We start from the raw sequence: 24,505 nt of genomic DNA, 5'->3' as shown, positions 1-24,505 counted from the left end.
TGCTACTGCATTAAGTGCTATCCGGACATACTTTGTAAGTGTCAGATTCCTTTTTTTGAAGTATTGAATGATTAATAGATAATTGCACTCTTATATATATATATATATATATATATATATATGTAGGTGTGAATTTTGTGATTAATTACCTTCACAAATGTGGAAAAAACAGATTAGAAATGACACCTGCAAGCACGATCTTTCTAAGTTCAAATGTCTTACCACATGTCACAAAAAGAATTACATGTTCTAACTCTAGGATTCAGTAGTCAGGTTTCCATGAAGCCTTTTTATTTTGCGATTAAAGTCCTGTCACATAAAAACACTTTACGACAGGCTTGATGGAAATGGCAAATGTCGATTCAATTCTGTAAACATCAACTGAAAGTTTTTCCATTCGACAGAGGTGGATTTTTCATATGTCGATAAAGTCGATTATGTGACAGATGCCTGTGGAAAGGGGTTTTACTGATTACTAATACTAATGCCTTGTCGAATAAGTGCTTTTGCTGGAAATTGTCAAATAAAAAAATATTGTTACATATTTTGTTCCAAATTCATGTTTGATAAGTGGATGGAAATATCGCTAATGAGAGGTTTGGACTGAAACTGGTCCCCGACCTCCTCCTCTGGCTCAGGAGTGGTAAAAACACACAACCATAAAGCAAAATGCAGCTAATGTTATTAAATAAACACAGATGACTTTGTCGATGTTCAGAATGCTAATAACAAGTTGTATAAAGTCAAGGCAGTCTCTTGTAGCAGAGAAGTAGTACTTTGCTGGAGTGTGAAAACCTGTATGTCACTGCTTTTATAGGACCTCGGAGGATTTCAACACAGCCGTGTATGCGGCTATAAAGATGATTTTAAAGTGCCGAGCCCCTCAAGGTCATCTGGGAAATGCAGACACATTAGGTACGTGCAAGCAATTCTTTGTAAATTTCCCTTTTTAGAGCACAAATCAGAATGTGGATTTCTTTTCAATATAGCACAGAAAAGGACATTTTGAAATATGTTAATCAAAAAACAAGCACCTTTTTATGACTTTTTATTAAAGGAATGACGGTGCTTTCTGGTGAAGGATTTGAAAATGATTATAAAATACCTTGTTTATTTACATTCACTTTGATATTCCCTTTTATGTTATGTTCACTAAATTACTCCGGCCCTGAGGGAATTTGTGATTTTCTTTTACATATATAAAAGTAGGTAAGTGGCGTATTCAGAACTTAAATCACTGTGCTCTTTTGAAGGATCATACGTTGACATATTGTCTAAAAAAAAAAAATCATGTTTAGTAAGCAGCTTCCGTTTTGATTAAAGTCTGATAAAGGCAACCACTCGTCTTTTGAAGTTTCCAAAAAGTAAAATTTCCACAGAAACAGATGCATGACAAGAGTATAAAGGAATTAAACGCACATTTATTTTGGTGTCTGGCAAAACCACATAGAATACACAGACTTTAATCAGGGGGTTCAATCTTGCTTTAATATATCATAAAATACTGGGAAAAACATGTGTGTTCCTTAATATAATACCTTCAAAGTACAGGAAAAACAACCACATGAGAAATGCTAATGTTTTTGCGTGTTTTGAGAATAAGGCTTCTGCCAATTGCTGCAGTGAAATGATACTAGTGCAGTACATGTGATCTTGCTGCAGTGGACACTTTATTTAGTGCAGTGTAACTCAGCTGATGCATATAAAACAATTTTCTTTTATTAAAATCATGCACAATTATCCTCTAACTGTAGATAAACTTACCAATGCATGTTGGAGGGTCAGGTTGCCAGAAAAATCGGTTGTTGAGCTGCACACAGGTGATTTTGCCGACTCCTTGTATCTGATAGCCTGGGTCACACTGAAAGGTAATGGTGTCGCCCGGCTCTCGGCTGTCTCCGTACCTTGTCCCGTTCTGTGGAGTGCCGGGATCATTACACGTCGTAGCTGTAGTCGCTGCAGGCAAAAAAAAAAAACAGAAAAGAATGAAATCAATACAACATTAAGTTACGATGTGTTTAACTTTATAAGCAAAGCCCAATGTTATTATAGTCAGTGTGATATAGTTCCATGTAGTGAATTACCTTTATTTTGCTACTTTATTGAATAGAAGGAGGCTCTCGAATTTTCATGTAATGTACTTGTTTAATAGACTTACTATACTGTTTTGCTTGTCAGTATTGGGGACGAATAGTTCCCGCTGCATGTGGTCAGAATATTAAATAAATCGGGAGTACCAGTCAGTTCTCTGAAAATCCCCAGATGATATTTGTGCTGCGTCTAAAGAGGGAAACCATTCAGGTTTGTGTAGTTCAGTGTAAATACTGAACAAAGATGTGCATTAGGAGAAATCGCAGGCTGTTAAAGGGAGTTTGTGAAGATTAGACATTTTAAAGCCTCTATAATTTACAGCTACTTAATGCAACTTGTTTGGTCATAATTTCTGTCCATTAGAAAATGTCTAAATGCTTTTCAGAATTATCATTAAGTTGCTCTTGGGGCACCATAGTGGTTTTATCATAAAAAAGAAAACAGATTTATATAACTGTCGTTTATATAGATTTTGCAATATGTATTTAAATCCTTGATATAAAAGATGAATCCCCAAAATGAATATCCTATGCTACCTTATCTGTACAAGAAAGATAGAATACACTTTGTGGATAATACTGAGGTTTCAATCTTTCATATTGAAAAACAAACACATTAAATTTCAGATGAGAGCACATATGAAATATATTTAAAACTAATAAATAGTTTATTTTTAATAGATCATAAATCCACTGTGGTGCCCCAAGAACAACTTAATGATATTTCTAAAAAGCATTTAGACATTTTCTAATGGACAGAAATATGAATGTATTTTGATACATGTAGATGCTGTTAACATCCCACTTCAGGGTATTTTAATGTTTCGCCCCAATTCTAGACTCGTCTAAGTGTAAACAGAAGCCAAGCAAACACTGCGGATTGACACTGCTTTCATGGTTATTGCGGCAGTGAATTTATACCTCACACATCTGCTTAAGCAATGCATAAACCCGACCTTTTAAAAAATTCCACATTTTACTGTAATTCATTAATAATACATGGCTGTAGTTTAACCATCGTACGTCATAGTAATATGTATATACAGTGTTAAATCTTTGATTATTCAACTAAAAACATGTTAACATGCATACACGCATATGACACACACAAGAATATTTAATTTTTCAAGTGCCGAAAACAAAAATGTGCTTGAGACATACATGATTCTACGAGCTGGAAAGAATGTGACTTTTCAAGTGAGGCCAATCTTTATATGCTCAAATAAAGGGTTCAGGCTGCAATGTAGTCCTTTCCACATGACTGGTTAAAAGCGCACAGATGTTGTCAGAGGCAGAGATCCTGAAAGGATGAAAGTGTTGGCTCTGGTCTGAGAGGTGAGGCCTGAGAAGGTGTCTAATGGAATAAGCGTTACCTACTTGAAAACTGAATGGAGAAGCCCGATTTGCTGATGAAATAATCACTGTCAAACTGCAGCGTTAGCAAATTGAAGGTGCTGTGCGTGTCTTCGGGGAGCGAGGATCCACTCCACTCCTTTAGAAGGATCCCACCTTCCACTGGACCATCCCAGACCTTCAGGATGTCATGAGCGACTTCGGTGTCAAACACGATGAAATGGAGGCTGAAAACAAGTGAGACAATGTATCATCTTTCAAAACCACAAACCCCCTACTTAAACCTCTTAAAACATGTACAGTTTCCTGCTTTCCTGAGATACTGTCTAAACTCTTGGCCTTCCTACCCACACGGTGGTACAGACAGGAGTCAAGCTCATGTATTGTCTGTACTGAACTCCTCTGCTCCCTTTAAATCAGTACGGCGTGATTTAATGGCATATACATAAAAGAAACATGAAAGAAGGCAAGTGATTTGAGTTCTCCAGTAAACTCTCGTTGGCTGAATAATTAATTTACCTTAAGGCCCTCGTGCAAATCCTCGAGTCTGATCTGAAGAATGTAAGCAATCTAAATACACAATGGTAAACCACACAGCTGAGATCAATGTTGGTCTGTGTTGTGTTGGTAGAGGAGAAGGAGAATCGTGGCCTTTCTAAATCTGCTTTGCTGGTAGGTTTCGCGAATATTATACTGCAAATCATGCAGTGCCAAACAGTGACCTGACACTATACACCTTTGTACTCGAGCAAAAGTTTACAGACACCGTTTTAAGCCTGAACAACAGCCTGAACTCCAGATTTCAAGATGAAAACACATCCTCAACCCATTCACAGTTACGTCAGCAGAAAAGCAACCTCAACCCAAATGAAAACCTGTGCTGGGGACTACGACGCCAACCCAAAATGAAGCCATGTCCACCTTCGTTGGTTTCCCTATTTAATACATCATTATGCCAAATGTCCTACTTGATTACTGTTACTCCTACTGCTAAATCTTGAGCAAGTGTTTCTCTAATGCATGAATTACTCAAGTAAAGCTGCATTACCTGATGGTTTTGCCCGAGTCGGCTTCAATAGACCAGGTGCAGTGAAGGTTGTTGTCGTACGGGGCAGGGTAACCCGGAGACAATATTCTTCCAGACGTAGCTCCGGTGGTATGTCCCCCACACTCGGCTAAATAATGAAACATTAATATAACACTTGAGTCATCATCCTTTATTTATTTTAAACATGCTCCCAGTTTCATGAATAAATCGTGTCATCAAGACCAAAATGTAATTCATGCTAAAGAGTTCATTAGCTTCTCCTTTCATACTGTGCGGCTGGATCTATTCACCGTAGAGAAGGGGTTTCTTGTGTTTGTCAGATTTTTTTGTTTAAAGCACAGATTGAGAGGACAGGCAAAATTGGTCCATTCATTCTCATACAGTTGACAATTTCAAAGTTATCATGACCGGGGGCAGCGTCTCCCACTTACGGGACTTCACACAGGGTCACGCTTGACATTCAGCTGACCCCTCTACCTGTATCAATTTCCTAGCTGTCCAAAGACAATATCTTCATATCAGTTCACAATATATTGCTGTTTTTTTTCTTTCTTTCATGGCAGCCTCTGACACGGTTATAACCCACCAAGATCGATGGGTTATCAGCCTGTAGATTTGTAATAATATTACTCTGTAATGCTTTCATATGATAGCATTTTCCACTTACCCTTAACGTAACGAAATACTATTAAAATACATATCACTTAACTCTATTGCTGAGCCCCAAGACTACCAATCTAAAAAGCAGAAATTATTTTCTTCATTTAGCTTTAGTCATATTTTAAAATAATGTTACACTATAATCAATGTGGTTATAAATGAAGATTCATGTGATATGGGTGAAATAATAATATTTGATTAAATGACTGTGTGACAATATTGCATTTGTGATTTGGGTGACATGTATTTTTCATATGAAACAATAGGAAATTGTGGAAGTTGTTTTAATTCCGATATGTTGTTTCCAACTTGCATTTCAAGAGCTCAACAAGACTGAATGATATCTTTGTTCAAGTGCACATTTACTGAGGTCAACCAAAACCACAAAAAACCTTGATTCTACGAGCTGGTGAAAAGCCTTGGCATTTTAAATAAACAGTTTATTTTTAGTCTTTCCAACTGCCAGACTGAGTAGTTGACTCGAGACAGGTCTGACCTTATTTATGGGATCTTTTAAACAAATATCCCCTACTATTGCACAGCAGTTGTAGCTTCAATTTATATTTTACACACACACAGACATATATATTTCAGAAATCATCATATACTTATCATCAAATAAGTACAAGAGGAGGAGGGTTAACAAAATTTAATGCATTGCATAATTTGTTAGAAAACTACAAATAATTTGCTATCAGGGCCTCCTTCCAGCCAACATGTTTTATCTTTAACTGCCTTATGGAAATGTGGCCTTGCCTGCCCCTTTGCTAATTTAAGTATAATGCAGAAATATGATTTTCAAATTAACTTAGCAAAGTTAAAGTCACTCTGCATTAATAATAATAAAACTAATAATAAAAAAAAGAGAAAATCATTAATTTAAGCAAACAGAGCCTTAAGCAAATATTTATTCATTGTAATTACAATCATTTTCAATGTCAGACAAAATGCACTGTAATAACATTTTCATAATACTATACTACAATAATACAATAAAAGAGATTTCAGTACCTGAGACATTTATATGCTTTCCTCAGCTATAATACACTTTTGACTATTGAGCTCTAGTCTGTGAGTGGCATCGAGATCTACTAAAGCTACAAGTCTCTCCCTTTTTTAACACTTTTTCCTTTTAATATAAACTAATCTTGACAACATAGTAAAGCACTGGTAAACACACTGCAAACGAAAATGCATATGTTGATGTTTTTTCAAGCCAGTGCTAATGTGTTTGAGGGGATCAATGGGATTGTGCATGTGAGTATAATTTGCATAAGTGATTATCACAATTTCTACAATCGCTGCACTTACCTACACAAGAAGGTAAGGGATTGTCCCACACTCTTCGATCCCCACTGAGACAGGTTAAAGTGCTGCTCCCATGCATTGTGTATCCAGGATTACAGCTGTACAACACAAGCGTGTTCGCAAAATGTCCATCATCTTGAATCTTGTATCCATAATTAGGAATTCCTGGTTCCTCACATTTAACGAGGTCGAAACCTGCGAACAGACATTTTCAGCTTTAGTAACAGTTTCCAAAGAGCAAGTGATGCGTCATTCGTTCATATACATATAAGAGATTTTGGTTTAATGTTCCTGTGCAATCTCTCACATTTAAAAGGCCAGTTGTGGATGATGGTGATTACTGAAGGAGAAATACCAGAAATATTACGTAATCTGGTAAATGTTACGAGCAAGTCTGGAGCACTTTGGAAATGTTTAATATGATCCCATAACGCGCTTCAGGATGACCACAGTACATAAAAATGTAGAATCTCATCTCATACATGATCATGGTTAATGTTTCAGGGCAACAAGCCCGTAAGACCTTTGAATATAATTATCTAATGAGGAGGAAAGTGAGTGAATTAGTAACTGAACCTGTAAACCGAAGAGATTTGAAAGTACTCAGCACTTTTATATATGTGTGTGTGCGCGCGTGTGTGAATGAATTGTACACAGCCCTGTTTGTTTGTAAAGTTTGTGACTCTAACACCAGTCACAAACATTGTAAACTCCTTGAAAGTCCAGTTTTCTTTTTATTCTTTTTACCCTGGATTAGAAAATACTCCAAAATGTTTAAACGGATCAATACGAGGTGAAAGGTGTGGTGTTACAGCTGTCAGCGGTGTTGCTTTTAAAGTAACAGTGAAAGCTCAGATGCTTACTGCTCACGCAACCAGAAACATGGAGCAGCTGTAATTGAACCCGAAGGTTACTCTTGAATGTGAGGAGAGAAGGATGAGCTTAAAAGTAGAACCAATTAGTTTAACTCTTTATGTACAATCCTTTTTTGCTACTGGCACTAATAATGTCTGTTGCTTGTTTTACCAAAGTTAAAGAGATTTAGGCAAACATAACCTGCATTGAAAAAAACTTTTCTCCCCACCTTCCCAATCACTCATTTGCAAACTGAATGTTGGTTTGTCTAAAACGATACATCTCAATTTATTTGAATTAGTTTTTCTTTCTGTAGGACTTGTTTACCAAAACCAAACATATCCGTGACTGAGGATATTTCCTGAAAGACTAGGTTATAACAACAGGGTATATTGTCAAAAGTGTAAAATTCAAGATTGTACAATGCACTAGTTAGAGCTCATCTGGAATACTGTGTACAGTTCTGGGCTCCACTAGGGGAACTGAACCTTTTCACCCTGGAACAGAGGAGACTATGTGGGGATTCGATTCAAATCTTCAAAATCATGAAAGGCATCGACCACATCAAACCAGAGGAGCTTTTCCAGATCAGCAGGGACACACGCACCCGGGGACACAAATGGAAATTGGGCTTCAAGGCATTCAAGACAGAAAACAGGAGACACTTCTTCACACAGAGAGGCCTCACAATCTGAACAAACTCCCCAGCGATGTGGTTGAAGCTGAAAATATGGGAACATTCAAAAATAAACTGGATAGAATCCTTGGGTCACTTAGTTATTAATGGACACCAAACGAGCACGATGGGTCGAATGGCCTCCTCTTGATTGTAAACTTTCTTATGTTCTTATGTTCTTCTAGCACTGCGACTCACTGTTGTACGCCAGCCTGAATCCCTTGTCCGTGTCCGTGCCGTTGCTGTTGAACTCCAGCCATAAGTGGTTGGAGGTGCTGTTGACGACCACGCCGTACATGTCATTTTTGGTGAAATTGCCAAGGAGTCGAGATGAGCTGTCTGTTCCATCATACACCTATTAAGTATTAAAAAAAGGAACTCGATAATAAGTAAAGACTACTAACTATAAGACTAATTAGTTAAATAAACTAATGCATTTATTGCTACACGTTCAACAAGATGATAACATTATAAAACACTAGGTCGAATAGGAATGTTTCCTGGAGGAGATTGTCAACCTAAGATCTATGATAAGCACATTAGCACACATTATGAGCTGCACTATTACTGAGAGAATGACAACTACTAACATGCCTTTTAAAGCTACTATTGATTTACAAACTGTGGCTAAGTGTATCATTCTCTGGACTATTTCTGGTCACTTTTTCCTTCCAGATAACATGAATACCTAATTGATGATCTTTAGGGATTGTTAACCATGTCCTTTTGGCATACTATTTTGTATGCATGAGGGGCTTACAAGCATGTCAATTTAATGAATTCATCTATGATTAATGATGATGCTGAATTCATAGTGTCAAGTCAGTCACAGGTTTCACAGGGGAATGTTTTTGGAAAAGCAGTGACGCTGCATTCAGGGAAAGACAGCGCCAAGACACTTGAACACATAATCCTCAACACGGCACATTCATACAATTTTATTATTTAAAATACATATTTGAAATAATAATCTTAATTAAAAAACTGAAATATCAAACGGATAGCTCTTGAAGTTAATGATGTATATATGTACGCATGGCATCGAAGGTTTGATCGAATGCCTTACCTTCAGATAGTCTCCCTCGTGCAGCTGGAAGGTCAAAGCAGTCAGGCGAATTCCTTTCTCTTTCTCCGTTTCTATTCTATAAATGCACTCGTGGTTATTGTCATAGTTGGAGGGGTAATTGGGAGACAACAATATCCCTTCGCTGCCGACAGAGGAGGCTCCACATTCGGCTAAGCAAGAAATAACAAGAGAACTAGATATTAACACATTTCAAAGCAACTGAAATGTAAAAGCAGAAAAAGTCTTAATTATCTTGATATGTTTCTCAAATGTTGCGGTTAGAGATAAGCATGCCAGGGATCTCTGAGAAAATATAAAATCTAGACTAGAGAAAAATATAAAACAATTAATGTTTCAGTATCAAGCGAGGGGGGAAATGTACTTGCAAAATATTCTGTACACACATTTATATCAGCAGTACGTGTTGGATATTTACTTCACAGAATTGTCAACAGAATATAAACTATGATCAAAAGATTTGTAACAGATCAGTGGTACTAGTGCAGGACTAATTACTGTTGTAGAGTTTGATTCAGTGATAATTATATTATTAATACAAAATAAAAATGTATACATATTGCGTTTCTTTAAGGTCTTGAATGGGAAGGGTAGTGTAGCTTGAAACGTTCTCACTTTTACTACTCCTTTTGGATTTTCTGCCATAGAGGGTAATGGAATTAACCACTTTAGTGTGTGCAGCTCGGTGCAATCCTCCAATTAACAAGTCAGCACTGATTAAATTACATTTGAATGATGATTACGGTCTCCTGATATTTTTGATGATCTTACAAAATCATCTCAATATATACATGTGCTTTTACTGAGCCTTTTCAGTGATGGGTTTCATGTTAAATGGATTCTGTTTGGAAACCGTATTGTGATTTGCGTAACCGTGAGAGGAATCATGTGTCGCTGCAGTATTTAAGACTGAAGCTGTATTCCACATTCACCTCGAGACATCTGTGTGCTTTGCTTTTACCAACTGAAACCCTCATTTGTGTATTTAAGGGATCTGCTCTTGGAACTGGGAAAGGCTTATGTCCCCTTCTTCTCCCATCCATTTCTCTACAACCTCCTTTCAGACACAATCAATTAACTCATTAATTCATTCACATATTTTGGTAATGGATTAAGGAAATACTATATTAAATCAACTAGTACACTTCATACGTCAATCAGATTGTATCTTCTTATCCTTATTATTATTATTAGTTGAAGTAGCATTTGTCATTTTATTCTTCATCACCTCTTTACAGACTATAAGGTTGAATAGAAGCAGTGGGGCCTCACAAAACTATTTTAATTTGGCCAATTTAATTCTGCTATTAAGTCTCTGTGTAAAGCATGGATTTATACTGTGAGCTTATTCTGTGCTCAAAACAGAGACGTTTACAGGCCGATCCTCTCAAGACCCTCCTGTGAGGCATTGCTGTAAAGTCAGGTAATCATTTAATAATAAGAAAGGCTCAAATAAAATGCATGGATAATATTAAACTTATATTAATTGATCTTTGATGGGAATAAGGGTAATCCTGCTGGTAGATTTAACAAACACTCCCTTTTAGTGTTAATTAACTACACACTTATCTCAGCCTGTCAATTAAATTACGCACAATAAATTGTAATCAATTTTCCTTTTGACATAAATGGTAAGACCCATTAGGTGGAATGGTGTAATATATGTTGCCATACTGGCAAACAGAGGCAGTAATTATGCGCTGACTAACACTGCAACACTAACAGTACAGTTACCGTCAGCCTCAGTAAATGCAAATGGCACTTACTGGTTTGTAGCCGTTGGCTAATAATCGTTCTTGCCAAGTTAAAATGAAATATTAAGTAGCTACAGTGAGGGAAAAAAGAATTTGATCCCCTGCTGATTTTGTACGTTTGCCCACTGACAAAGAAATGATCAGTCTATAATTTTAATGGTAGGTGTATTTTAACCGTGAGAGACAGAATAACAACAAAAAAATCCAGAAAAACGCATTTCAAAAAAGTTATAAATTGATTTGCATGTTAATGAGGGAAATAAGTATTTGACCCCTTCGACTTAGTACTTGGTGGCAAAACCCTTGTTGGCAATCACAGAGGTCAGACGTTTCTTGTAGTTGGCCACCAGGTTTGCACACATCTCAGGAGGGATTTTGTCCCACTCCTCTTTGCAGATCCTCTCCAAGTCATTAAGGTTTCGAGGCTGACGTTTGGCAACTCGAACCTTCAGCTCCCTCCACAGACTTTCTATGGGATTAAGGTCTGGAGACTGGCTAGGCCACTCCAGGACCTTAATGTGCTTCTTCTTGAGCCACTCCTTTGTTGCCTTGGCTGTGTGTTTTGGGTCATTGTCATGCTGGAATACCCATCCACGACCCATTTTCAATGCCCTGGCTGAGGGAAGGAGGTTCTCACCCAAGATTTGACGGTACATGGCCCCGTCCATCGTCCCTTTGATGCGGTGCAGTTGTCCTGTCCCCTTAGCAGAAAAACACCCCCAAAGCATAATGTTTCCACCTCCATGTTTGACGGTGGGGATGGTGTTCTTGGGGTCATTCCTCCTCCTCCAAACACGGTGAGTTGAGTTGATGCCAAAGAGCTCAATTTTGGTCTCATCTGACCACAACACTTTCACCCAGTTCTCCTCTGAATCATTCAGATGTTGGCAAACTTCAGACGGGCCTGTACATGTGCTTTCTTGAGCAGGGGGACCTTGCGGGCGCTGCAGGATTTCAGTCCTTCACGGCGTAGTGTGTAACAATCGTTTTCTTGGTGACTATGGTCCCACCTGCCTTGAGATCATTAACAAGATCCTCCCGTGTAGTTCTGGGCTGATTCCTCACCATTCTCATGATCATTGAAACTCCACGAGGTGAGATCTTGCATGGAGCCCCAGACCGAGGGAGACTGACAGTTATTTTGTGTTTCTTCCATTTGCGAATAATCGCACCAACTGTTGTCACCTTCTCACCAAGCTGCCTGGCGATTGGTCTTGTAGCCCATTCCAGCCTTGTGTAGGTCTACAATCTTGTCCCTGACATCCTTGGACAGCTCTTTGGTCTTGGCCATGGTGGAGAGTTTGGAATCTGATTGATTGATTGCTTCTGTGGACAGGTGTCTTTTATACAGGTAACGAGCTGAGATTAGGAGCACTCCCTTTAAGAGAGTGCTCCTAATCTCAGCTCGTTACCTGTATAAAAGACACCTGGGAGCCAGAAATCTTGCTGATTGATAGGGGATCAAATACTTATTTCCCTCATTAACATGCAAATCAATTTATAACTTTTTTGAAATGCGTTTTTCTGGATTTGTTTGTTGTTATTCTGTCTCTCACTGTTAAAATACATCTACCATTAAAATTATAGACTGATCATTTCTTTGTCAGTGGGCAAACGTACAAAATCAGCAGGGGATCAAATACTTTTCTCCCTCACTGTATATGGAGAGAAGATAGAATTAACAGTGAGTGTAGGGTTAACATGACGTCGGCTTCTATAAATATATATAAAACTGCCCCCCACCTCCCCCCGAAAAAAAAAAAAAAAACTTAACTGAAAACATACCAGCAATGTGCTTGTATGCAGTCAGCTTACGTTTATAAAATGGCTAATTTGTAAAACATATTCAATAATTCAGTGGCATAAGCTGGACTGTAAGCATACCTGTGAATAACCTCTTAATAATTAAACATTTTTTCCCTCCATAATGTAGACCTTTAGCTTACAGTGCACAATTGATAACTTAAAACAATGAATGAGAGACACCTGAAAATGCACAGGCAGCTTTATAAAAACAAAAACCTGAACACAAGCTTTATCAGACAGCGCTGTGGAGCTTCATTCTCGCAGAGACAAGGAGGAAGAGCACAAATACCACCTGCTCTATGGTGGCTGTAATAAATAAATAACACTCAGGGTACCACCTTATTAGAGGAATGTCTGGCTTAATGATACGTTCTTCCAGTTTTCAATGAGGCAGTAAACATCTATATAAATTAAATCTGACATCGTTAACCCTACCATCACTGTTAATTGTGTCAGCCTTCTCATCTACCTGTATTGAGCTCAACATTAATAGCCAGGGGCTTGAGAAATAATACAAGCCAGGGGCTAGAAAATAATAAATGTCATTGTAATTTATACAAGATGACTTTAACTGTAATGTTTAGTGATTTTAATAGTTGCAATAATGTTTACATACAGCAATTCCTATATTTGCTTCTTGCTTTTCCTAAAGTACTTATGGAATAACCAAATGTGACAACGATGATGACATTACTGCGGGCTGGCAGCCGTTCTTTTGATTTAAAGGGCAAATTATACAGCATTGAAGAAGAAAAAAAACTAACTCTCTCATGTCCCTTTGTTGACCTTACATGCCAAATACATTTATTAAAAGGGCATTATTCCACTTTTGCAGCCTTTTAACCTTAGACACAGAACAAAATAATCTCACTTGTAAAACATTTGAATGTGCATTTAGGACATCAAATACAATTTACTGAAGGATAAATAATCTGTCACATTTGTAATAATTTACAGTATTTAAAGCGCCTACGAATAAAACCCACTGCAATAGTATGTTGAATTATTATACTTTATATTATTATAGAAGAATGCTGAAAGATATTTATCAAATGAACAGGTGTTTTTCTGACGGTAAGAAAGGACTAATGACCAATATGACATCACAGGATATAAAAAGTACTGTATTTAACAAATTGTATTACTGTGGTTTGTTTCTTTGTTTTCTGTACTCGTGTGAATGGTTTGCCCTCATTGCATGTAAAATCTGTGTGTTGAATTAATAGAGTATATTTGGGTTTTGTGGTCGACTGAGCCCCTGTAATTAGACTGTAGTATATCCAGGGAAACATCGCTCTTATGATGGGGGGAAGAGGAGATAGCCTGGCGTCTGCCTACTGATTGCTGATTGAAATTATATTGTGCCGTTACACACACAGCTGACTGGAAGCCAACAACAGTCACTGACAAATCTCATTTTCATAATTTAAAATTATCTTGAGAAAATGAAGGAATGTCCAGAGAACCCTACTGAGGTACATGTTATTAATTTGCAGCTAAGCAATCTGAAATGTTTCAAACTGGCTAAGAATTTGTGTTTAAAAAAAATTATGGAAAACAGATTTGAATTTTTCCTAGTATTTATCTAGCTTGGTATTTATTGTCCTCCCAATCAACAACAGCCTGTAAAATGCAGGTTCTGGATTGTATTTCAATGAAAAGACCACATATAAGATGGGAATTGTATTGGTGCAGCCTGGTCTTAAAGGCACTGTGCTTCATCAATGGGTTTATGAGCTCTGATGGTCAATTCCCTGCACATGTCCAAGTAACTAGCCTGGAGAATTATGTTCAAAGGCTGTTTTTGTTGGAATAGACGCTTAGTTTGTGAAGTTACATCAAAAAGAAACCCAGAAAATATATATTTGAACCAACAAATCAGTCTACATTGCTTGTCTACCATTGTCCTCTGATGTATGCAATGTACTTCTCCAAGTCCATATGAATGAAATGAAAGCATGTGACCACCTACCCACACACCTTGGCAGAGGTGCACTCCAAACACGCCGGCCGCCTCCCAGACACGTAATCTTGTTATCGCCCTCGAGTCTGTAGCCGGGGAAGCAGGAGAAGATCAGGGAGTCGCCAACCCCGAACTGAAATCCAATTCTCCGGCTGTAAGCGGGCACACCTGGGTCGTCGCAGGGCTCGAGACTGTACTCTGTTGACAACAAGAGTGGCACAATGAAGCGCAGCAGACAGAGATGGGGCGGGTCACTGGGGGGCTGCCAGGCAGTCAATGTAACCTTGCGTTTATGTTTGTTTGATGGTATTGCGTTTGCCATCAAGGAAATATGCATAACATTAATTTATAGCAACTGTATTATGTGTTAAAGCTGGAGATAAAAGTAGGAGACATAATAGCAGGCAATAGCAATACCTAGGATATGCAAGGATAATAAGGTCGCACCCCCCATGCCACTCAGCAGCGCCCCTCCGAGAGCTTTAACTCGGCTGCAAACTGTGCTTCAAAGTCAACTGAAGCTTGAAATCACTATTTGTATCCCTGGCCCTCCGCATAGAGCAGCTATAAACATTGAACAATGTGTGTCTGACAGACTGGAGCAAATGTCCCTTCAAAGCTGTCTATTCTATCTTAGGGACTCGCTTTGTATTCAGTTTAGTCCAGCTACTGTGCATGATTGAGTCAACACACGTGTGGAGACTGGGTGTATCAAAAGTAGCATGTTATACAATTCAAAGTATTTCAATCAGTGTTGAAAGTGGTCTCACCTGAAAATGTAATGTTAAAGCCTTCGTATGACATGGAGAAGTCTGAAATGAACCTCAGCTGTGCACTGAAGTTCCCGAAGAGGCCGGCTTTGATCGACGGGGGCAGAACCGAGCCGGTGAGTCGCGCCACGGGCTCCGTAAAGCTGCCATCTTCTGTGATCAGCAGGTAGTCGTGCGAATCTTCGAGGTGAAAGGTGTGAAAAAGGAGCTGGACACCTGGAGACGTAACGGAAGAGGTTAGGGATCTCGGAAACCACAACGTCGACTGATATTTACAGTTCATAACAATGTCTGTCTCCTGGTGGTCGGTGCTGATTGAACTCGTGTTTCCTCAGTTTCAATCAACGCTGACTATAAGCCGGAGAACATTAAACCATAATTACTCCCCAGATTATCAGACGATACGAATATAGTCATAGATATTTATGTTGCATGCGATATTTTGGAAGTTATTGTCAATTATTTTTTATGTGAGAGAGAGAGAGAGAGAGATTAATTTTCTTTCCCAAATTCAATTAACTTTTACTACAAGCCCTCAATCAGCAGGGATAAATAGATGCAGGTCACACGTCTTGATGGTCACTTTGGCAACGGATACAATTACACACCAATACCCTCTGCTTTTTGTTGCCCTTCTTCATTGATTTCATATGCCGTTGTACAATTATAATACCAATGTGACAATCCCCGTACCTTTTCCATGCGACACCTCAATCGTCCAAGTGCAGTTCAGCGAGTTTGGGTAGAAATCAGGAAAACCAGGTGAGAGGATGGTTCCACTTTTCCCATATATGTAACCACCGCATAAAGCTATGCAAGGTAAAAAAGGGAGGAGAGACGGTCAGAACGCAATTAATGTTATTTTAAAAAGTATTCAAAATTACATAATTGCAAATTAAATACTTGGGAGTAATTTCAATAAGCAGTTATGAATTAAGAAATAAAGTACTTTGAAATGGCTTTAGAAATTAAAAATGATTCAGACATGGGTAGAATTTTACTCTTGTAGCTTTACTGAACAAGCTGTATTAGCAAAGTCTTTTTTTTTCCAAATCTAGGGAAGGCTTTATGAAAAGTGGACTTAAGCTTGATTTTCTCACTAACTACGTTGCAAATTGCCTTGTTGAAGCTCAAATAGTATTTAAGAATCTAGTCCACAAGGTGCTTAAGAAGAAAATCTAGGTTAGATTCTGAAAACATGGTACGTTTAGAGAATTAGACTTGAAACGAGAGTTAATATTTTTTCAATTAAAACATTTTCTTTCAAATGATAATGTCAAGAATGATGACCGTATGATCCCAAGATTAAATTGTAAGCATGGTTGAAGATAAAAGCCATCTGATTGGGGAAACTATGGCCATTTGAATTTCAGAGGCAGAACTGCATGCAGTTAAGGCGTATTCAAGATGATCAAAAGGAAAAATGATATCCTGGTTAGAACTGATAACAGGAGAAAAGGGGAACCTGTCGAGTTAATGGTTAATGTAACAAGATCCCAGCTACCATCAAAAGAACAGTTCCCACTTTTAATTACAAGGCCAAACAGATTCAAATAAATATACTGCGATAGGAAGAAGGAACACACTTGACCCTAATGATAATGTTGTCTAATCCATAACGTCACCAATTATTATTCTTTTAATAATACATATCACTAAGAGTCCTTTTGAAGTTTCCAGGAGAGAGAATTATAATATTAGGTTTGGGAGAAAACGGATCAATCACTGATCTGGAAATCAGGGTCAAACTACTTTACCTCTATTCACCTTTTTAGAGGCAGTGTTTTAAAATACATTTTGTGTATTTTGTCCACAATCGGGAATTATCTTAAACAAAAATAGGCTCTTTCTCGGCAGGATCGTAATATATATTTCATAAAGTTTCAGTTACGGCTTGCCATGTTGAATCACTGCAGCTACAGAGATTGTTTGACAATTGTCATAATCCAATTATTGCTGATATGCCCTTAATTCACTAATCTGATCTTGCATTTCATTTTGAGCTATAAACAGTAAAGAAAGTGTGCATGGTAAACCTTTAGGGTACTAGCAAGAAGTCAGTGCTTTGTAATTAATCTTATTGGCAGTAATGTCCAACACAATGGCACATTTTTTTCGCATGCATGACAAAACACAGAGTATGAAAGTTACATGGACAAAATTGTACACATTACAAATACATTTTTAATATGCTTATAATGCTAACAATTGCATCCCTATATGACAAATACTAGTAATACTAATACTAGTAATACTAGTAATCTCTAGTGAAGTATTTTGAATTCCTTATACCCAGTATTCACTATTCATACCCTATGCGATGTAAGATGCATGAATATAGCCATACTTCATCTCAACCTATACTTTAATCAGTACTACTCAAATCTCAGAAACAGATAAAGGAATCAACATGGTCAATCTTTCTGTCATCATATCTTGAGAAACATTCAATCCCTGTCACGATGTGGCTTTCTTTTCTGCAGAGAGTCGAAGACTGAGATGTGTTAGAAAACTGAGTGGGGATATTCCCAATAAGTAACAGCTGCAGCTTGGACCTTCAGGCAATTGTCATTATTACTAGAAAGAAATTCTGGCAGTGAGTAATGTGTAAATAGGCTGGTCGTGGCTCAGTTCCAAATTCTTGCAGGCGATAAAATGTATCAGTACATATGCATCCAAAAAGTGCCCCAATATAGGATATTCAAATAAGATCGAAAAAGCCGTGTGTATTGGAAGGAATGTGCACAATGCAGAGCGATTGTTTAAAGAGCATCCTCTATGATAATCATTCTCAGAACCGTTCACTTCGAGATTCAAGGATGCAGAATACATCCATACTTAACTCGTTTAAATTTGTGTTGCATATTAAAGAAAAAACAACAACCACGTTTTAAGTGAAAGGAAGAGCTGGCAGAGTACAAACATCTTGGGGAGGCCTTCATCCAGCAGTGGATCGATATAGGCTGATGATGATGGTGATGATATATATTAGTGAGCACAACTGACCTTGCCTTTTCTTTAACATAATTATCAGGCAGACAAAAGATATGAGCAAAATCATCTAAAAATCTGCAGTAAATGAACATCCTGTGGCATCTGCTTTAAACTCTCCTGGACAGGAAGAAAGACGCTCACCATCACAGCTGGGCAGGGCGTGATTCCACTGATGGTTCTGCTCACAGACGATGGGCTCCTCATCACTGAGCGTATATCCTTGATCACAACTGAACGTGACTCGAGACCCAATCGCAAAGTTGTTACCGTGCCGTTTTCCATTCACAGGGATACCTGGGTCTAAACAGGAATCCATCTCCATCATGATGCCTTCAAAAGACACAAAAGGAAACACTGAATCGTGTGTATAAGTGTGTGTATGTATGAAGCCAGCATTATATCATTGTGTAAATAAGCTTGGTCTTGAACTTTAAGCTGCCCCTATATCCAAATGACAAATCTGTACCCAGTTGTGGTTTATTTGATTCTAAAAATTCTGTTTCAACTACATTGTACTAGATTGCACTTTGTGATTCACTCATAGGACCAAGTTTTTATGTGGTTTTGCAACATGCAGTTTGGGTATTGTGTACAAAATGGTTTACATTCAGTGATTTTAACTGCAAAACAGCCTGACCATGGTCACGTGAAAAACAGAAAATGGAGTGCTACATCATTAGCATCTCACATTATTTTCTCAAGGCTAGAATGTGGAAAGTAAATACAGTTATTTAAATCAGCACTATATTAAAATTTAACCACACTCTACATTTCCAAATTTCATATAACCTTAAGCTATAACATTTTAATTGTGTTGTATTTTCAAAATAAATTGCAATATATTATTCACAAAGGATATCTAACTATTACAATGATGTATATATTAAATCAGGCAGAGCAGGTGGAATACATTTTCGAGTGCTTTCTCCTTCACACTTAATAACTGTGAAACCTTCTCTGAGATATAGTTCCCCCGTGCAGGAGAAGAAGGAAACCTCAGGACCCAAGATGAACTTACTCTCGTATCGAATTTGGAAACCCACGCTGGAGCGGCTGTTGTCGGTGGTGAACAGGAGGTACATGTAATTACTGGTACTAATGAGGAAGTGGGGTGCCTGGGTGCCGTGGTATTCTCCTATTAATGGAGAGGAGTTAGCAGGTCCGTCTCGAATCTCTAACGTGTCATAATTCACTTCAGTCTGAAACCTGCAGACGAACGAATACATTAGAAATGAGGTTCCACTGCAAAACAGTCCTTTAAAAAGGTACAATCTTACAATTCAGGTAAAATAAACTCATAAGCATGCCATTAAGGCCTATAAATGAATGCTAATTGGCAAACATTTTGTACGATTTTAATTTTTAAAAGCTGCATATATGATTGACTCGATCTGGAAGACTGGTATGTGGTATCTTATACACCATAACATTTAAAGATGCATAAAACCACTTTTACATTTAGCATGGATGTTTAATGGCAATGGAAAAGCCATATTGACCTGTCAAACGATATTTTGATGGCGTGGTCTTTTCTCGCTTCTATCACCCATTCACAGTTCAATGAATCCTTGTAGTACCCTGGCCACCCAGGGGACAGGAGGACTCCAGTTGACGCTGTTAGATGACCACCACAAGGGGCTGACAGAGAACAGAGGGAAATGTGAAGACATTTACACCTAGCTTCCTGCTCCAAATCACAAATCACAACTAAAAATTATTTTTTAAATACATACTTTTCTCATTATTAATAATATTGTATGCCATTTGTTCACTTGCATTCTGCATTCTGGAGCTCTACTTTTACTAATTAATATTTAAAAAAGTCTTGTATATGTCAGTGCCCCAACTTTCCTTGTGTTTTGTCACTCACGCAGCACAGCAGAGCATTTTAACCACACACTTTTGACACAGCGCCCCCTACCTTCCTCTTGCTATGCTTAGTACAGAAATGTCTAAGTATATGACTTAAAGTAAAAAAGTAATGAAAAAAATATATTAATATGCTGCATATACTTTGTTACAAGGTTATTTTTTGCATATTCTACCATATGTGTTCATTGTGAGTGATACACTACGGATGTTTCTAAATGCATTTATTTATCATCCTAGCTAGAACTGTGAAAGGAATCGAATAACACCGTTTTTAATGGAACAGGAACTTGTCAAAAACATAATCAGAATGTTATTATCATGATAATGAGGAGTAACATGTCAAACCCCTTTATTCCACTCCATTATCTTAACTTTAAATAGTGCACATTGTTATCCATGGTAACTGTATCAAGTGTAACGAATTCAAAGGAAAAACACCCAAAAGAAAACACTTATTTTCATTGCATAAACATAATAAAATTATTAGTATCAATCACACATTATGCTAAAGACTACAGGGAGTTCATATAAGCCATTGTGGTATATTAACATTGTATGTGTAGAGCTTCACAACAGCAACATCCAATAAAATTCATAATTCAATTATTCATTTCTACCAGGAAACACCCACAGGCACTTTCTGTAATCCTACGCAAGCTCCAGCTACTTAAAAACAACATGCCTCCCCACCAGCTTCAATCTGACATCCCAGAGTAACCTTCTAACAACATGTAAATACAACAACAGTATCACCACTTTCCTTCCCTGCATATCGCATTGCCTTACTGATTTTGCAGAAGTAAACATTTACCTTCGCACCGGGGGACAGCTGCGTTCCAGACAACGTTCCCATCCTGCATGACGCACGTGATGCTCTCAGATCCTTGCGTCTTTATGAAGCCTTCATCGCAGCTAAAGGAGACCGAACTCCCCAGCAGGAACCGGTCTCCAAATCGCTGACCGTTGATGGGGATGCCCGGGTCATGACACTCGTTCTGACCGAATGCTGGACAAGAACAAAGTTAGTTTTAAAAGGCAGGTTTTGGTAAAATGTGTTTCCTGTTGTAGTAAAAATAATGCATAAAGGGAAAGGGGTCATACTTGATTAACTATGGATGAAAACACAAAGCACTGTGTTGAGACTGCAATTCTAACCTTCCTAAGTACCAATTGGTGTACTTAAAAAGCAGGTCCTAATGGCATCAATTATGTGAACCCCTTTTTATGCATCATAAACCAGGCTAAACATTAGAGTATGGCTTACTGATAGTCTGCCAAAAGAGTAGATTTCTGTTATTTTATCTTGTATGAGATACCACCTCTTCTTTTTGCCATTGAATATATTAAATCTTTATTTATTCATGCATATAAACGACACCCACTGCACAACCAACCAATCTTAACCTCACTGTTGTTGGTCTCATTATAAAACCAGTAAGATTAATGCATTAAAAAGTTAGATTTACTTGTGTACGTTATGTTGAATCCCCTTCCCGTGTTGGAGTGGTCTGACTGAAACTCCAGCCGCATTATGTGACCGTTGCTAGCGATCTGCGAGGGCACGTCCTTCCCAGAGAAGGTCCCAAACGTAGTTGCCTCCAATATCCCATCATCCTTTACGGTTAAGTAGTCAAACTGCGGCTCCACATCAAAATCGCTGAAGATGAGGTGAATCCTGCTTCCTGGCTCAGCGATAATGAGCCACACACAGTTCATATTGTTTCCGTACTCGTCGGGGTAGTTGGGAGACAGGATGATTCCCGAAGGAGCGGTGAAATTAAAAAAGCAGGAGACTGTATCAGGGAAAGAAGATAACATCCTGTCAGCGCTTTGGCACATCACTTTAGCATGTTTTTTTGCTCTGAAACACACAGCCTACACATCCTACACATCCATCCTGCTGCTGTTATACTGTCCATATAGTTAGTACCTTCATTCAATACAACAACTAAGCAAATCAAATTTAGATTAGTGTCGCCAGTGTTGGGCTAAGGGGTACCAGCACAATCTGGAAACCTACAGAGGCCAAACCATAACGGACAAATCTGTTTTACCCCCAGAGTCTTGAAACCAAAGAGATTTCAGAAGAGCACAGTACCATATACATGCTCACGAGCTATTGATTAAATATGTTACTGCTATGCAACAAACTATCTTTCTGACAAAGTAAAATACTATACCTGTCTCATTTATGTATTTAGATGCTCGGGGCATATCGAATATAATCCAATAAAGAGATGCCCTACATAACTCACATGACTTACCTGAAAAAGGGCACTGTGCCTTCCAACTAGTCAATCAAATTGTTTTTATAGCACCTGTCAGCTAACTATGCTAGATGCCTGCATGTCTAATTGTTCATTCTCTATGGCAAAGCTGATTAATTACAGTAATGTATTTTGAAATAACTCTTACAGACACAGCTGGGTTTGTTTCCAGACCACTGGTTATTTTGTTGGCAAGAAATTGTCCTTTCTCCGACCAATTCAAAAGCCGCCTGACACTCAAATGTCAGCAGGTCTCCATGCAAGAATCTGCTGCCAGTCCGCTTGCCGTAGGCCGGCACCCCAGGGTCCCCACAACCACCTTTTTCAATTTCTGGAAGACAAGCAAAAAGCCAATTAAAAACACACCCACCCACCCACACACGTATATATGTCTGATACTCAATTTACATTTGATCTGTGCCACGGACGAGAGAAAAACTTGTGTAGTCTCCATCTTTCCTTCTAATAGAATGCTTCGATTTTTTGTTATGGTATGTTTTGCTCCACAGATTAAAAAGTAAAAGAGTCACCTGCTGCGTTGGAGTAATTATTTGGTGTGAAAGGCATGTACACTGCATGTAAGCTATACAAGTTCAGTCTAATTAATACAAGTACTGGTTTATAATAGGAAATAAAAATGTGACAGCAAAGCAAAACAACATTTTCGGTTTATATGGTGTAATATCAGCTGGTTGTAACTACACTGGCTTTGTATATAATTATTTTACTGCATGCAATTTATCTGTTGAAATAAGGGAGTAAAAATATATTGATTTTAGTTATATAAACACATCAATTTTGCTTTATTGTCTATTACTATTCAACTCTTATTTTATTTTTTATGAATATGTATTTCACTGCCACCATCTTTAAATTTACAGAGGATTATGCAATCCTTATTTTATTCCAAAAAGAAAATGAACAAACAGAAATTAATTATTCACCTTGTTATCATGTGGATTATAGGGATATCTGAGGCAATTGAATGCATCTTCAGAGACATACAATTAATTTAATTCCCTTTCTTCCTGAGCACATAAACAGGGAAGCTGTCACAATGGGTTAAACACAAAAAGGGGGTCGGGGGGAGCTTTTCTTGCTCTTCAGGAAATTCAAGGTGAATTAGTGGCAGATCAACATCATGCCTTGCCAGGCTTAATGAATCTCCTGGTCTCTTGGTAGCCCTGCACTTCTATGCCTGAGGAAGCTTTCAACATCCTTAATGGAAAGATTAGCAGGAATTAAGTCACTTGTCTGTATCCAAAAAAACAAAAATAAATAAATAAATAAAGGGCAGGAGTTTGAAAGCGATCTAAAACCTGCTTAAGAACTGCAAACATTTCCGTGTTGCTATTCAGCCAATACATAATAAAAAAATGTTTAACTAATTACAGCATTTTAGAGCCAACCACCACTTTACAATTTGTCTTTGCTGACTAGGAGGATACGTTTCGAAAAATGAGCCGTAGAAACGTAAAAGGTAAAGATCACAGAAGAGGTTTATACAGAAGAAACGAGAAACACGGTATTATTGTTATTTCTACGCCGGCATATTTCAGACATCAAAGTGAATTCCAAAGACAGTCCACTGGGGTAGGAAGAAGTTTTTTCTGGAAGAAACTTGTTTCTCACACAGAATATAATCTGTCTGATGCCGTGCCTGTGGTTTGAAAATCAGCAAAAGGTCAAAGTGGGATCGGCCATCACTGTGGGTTCTCACTGTGCACAGAATTAATCAAAGATCTCAGCTAGAGGAAGAAGAAAATACCCAGGTCAAAGAACGATAAATCAACATAATCAAACTACTATTTTGCAAAAGAGGTATTTCTTTCTACATCTGAATGTAAACACAGGTCTGAGCTGAATGCTTCTCGAGTTTAAACAAAAGGGCCAGCTCTCTATAGGAATAAAGTGGTTTTGCTATTAGTTTACATGTTTTTAAACTTCTCTCTGTCTCTCTTTCAGTCTCTTCTCCCCATGTATTGCAGTAAAGATCTCCATTTCT

At 38.0% G+C, this 24,505-nt stretch overlaps 1 protein-coding gene across 1 annotated transcript in view; it reads right to left on the bottom strand.

Moving 5' to 3' along the window:
• csmd1b (CUB and Sushi multiple domains 1b) overlaps nt 1-24,505 on the bottom strand; it is a 352,370-nt gene that overhangs the window by 71,110 nt on the left and 256,755 nt on the right. The window contains exons 13-27 of the mRNA XM_066696781.1: nt 22,649-22,831; nt 21,700-22,026; nt 21,045-21,239; nt 19,861-19,999; nt 19,380-19,567; nt 18,503-18,691; nt 16,061-16,177; nt 15,368-15,583; nt 14,607-14,795; nt 9,057-9,226; nt 8,189-8,345; nt 6,463-6,654; nt 4,492-4,618; nt 3,468-3,670; nt 1,765-1,956 (exon numbers count right to left, since the gene is read on the bottom strand). Of these exons, the coding sequence (XP_066552878.1) occupies nt 1,765-1,956; nt 3,468-3,670; nt 4,492-4,618; nt 6,463-6,654; nt 8,189-8,345; nt 9,057-9,226; nt 14,607-14,795; nt 15,368-15,583; nt 16,061-16,177; nt 18,503-18,691; nt 19,380-19,567; nt 19,861-19,999; nt 21,045-21,239; nt 21,700-22,026; nt 22,649-22,831 (2,784 nt within the window). The remainder of the gene's footprint in view (nt 1-1,764; nt 1,957-3,467; nt 3,671-4,491; nt 4,619-6,462; nt 6,655-8,188; nt 8,346-9,056; nt 9,227-14,606; nt 14,796-15,367; nt 15,584-16,060; nt 16,178-18,502; nt 18,692-19,379; nt 19,568-19,860; nt 20,000-21,044; nt 21,240-21,699; nt 22,027-22,648; nt 22,832-24,505) is intronic.

Source organism: Amia ocellicauda, chromosome 23 (genome assembly GCF_036373705.1).
Source record: "Amia ocellicauda isolate fAmiCal2 chromosome 23, fAmiCal2.hap1, whole genome shotgun sequence".
Taxonomy (NCBI): domain Eukaryota; kingdom Metazoa; phylum Chordata; class Actinopteri; order Amiiformes; family Amiidae; genus Amia; species Amia ocellicauda.
Note: the sequence above shows the minus strand (reverse complement) of the source record. Positions and strands in the feature narration are given on the sequence as shown.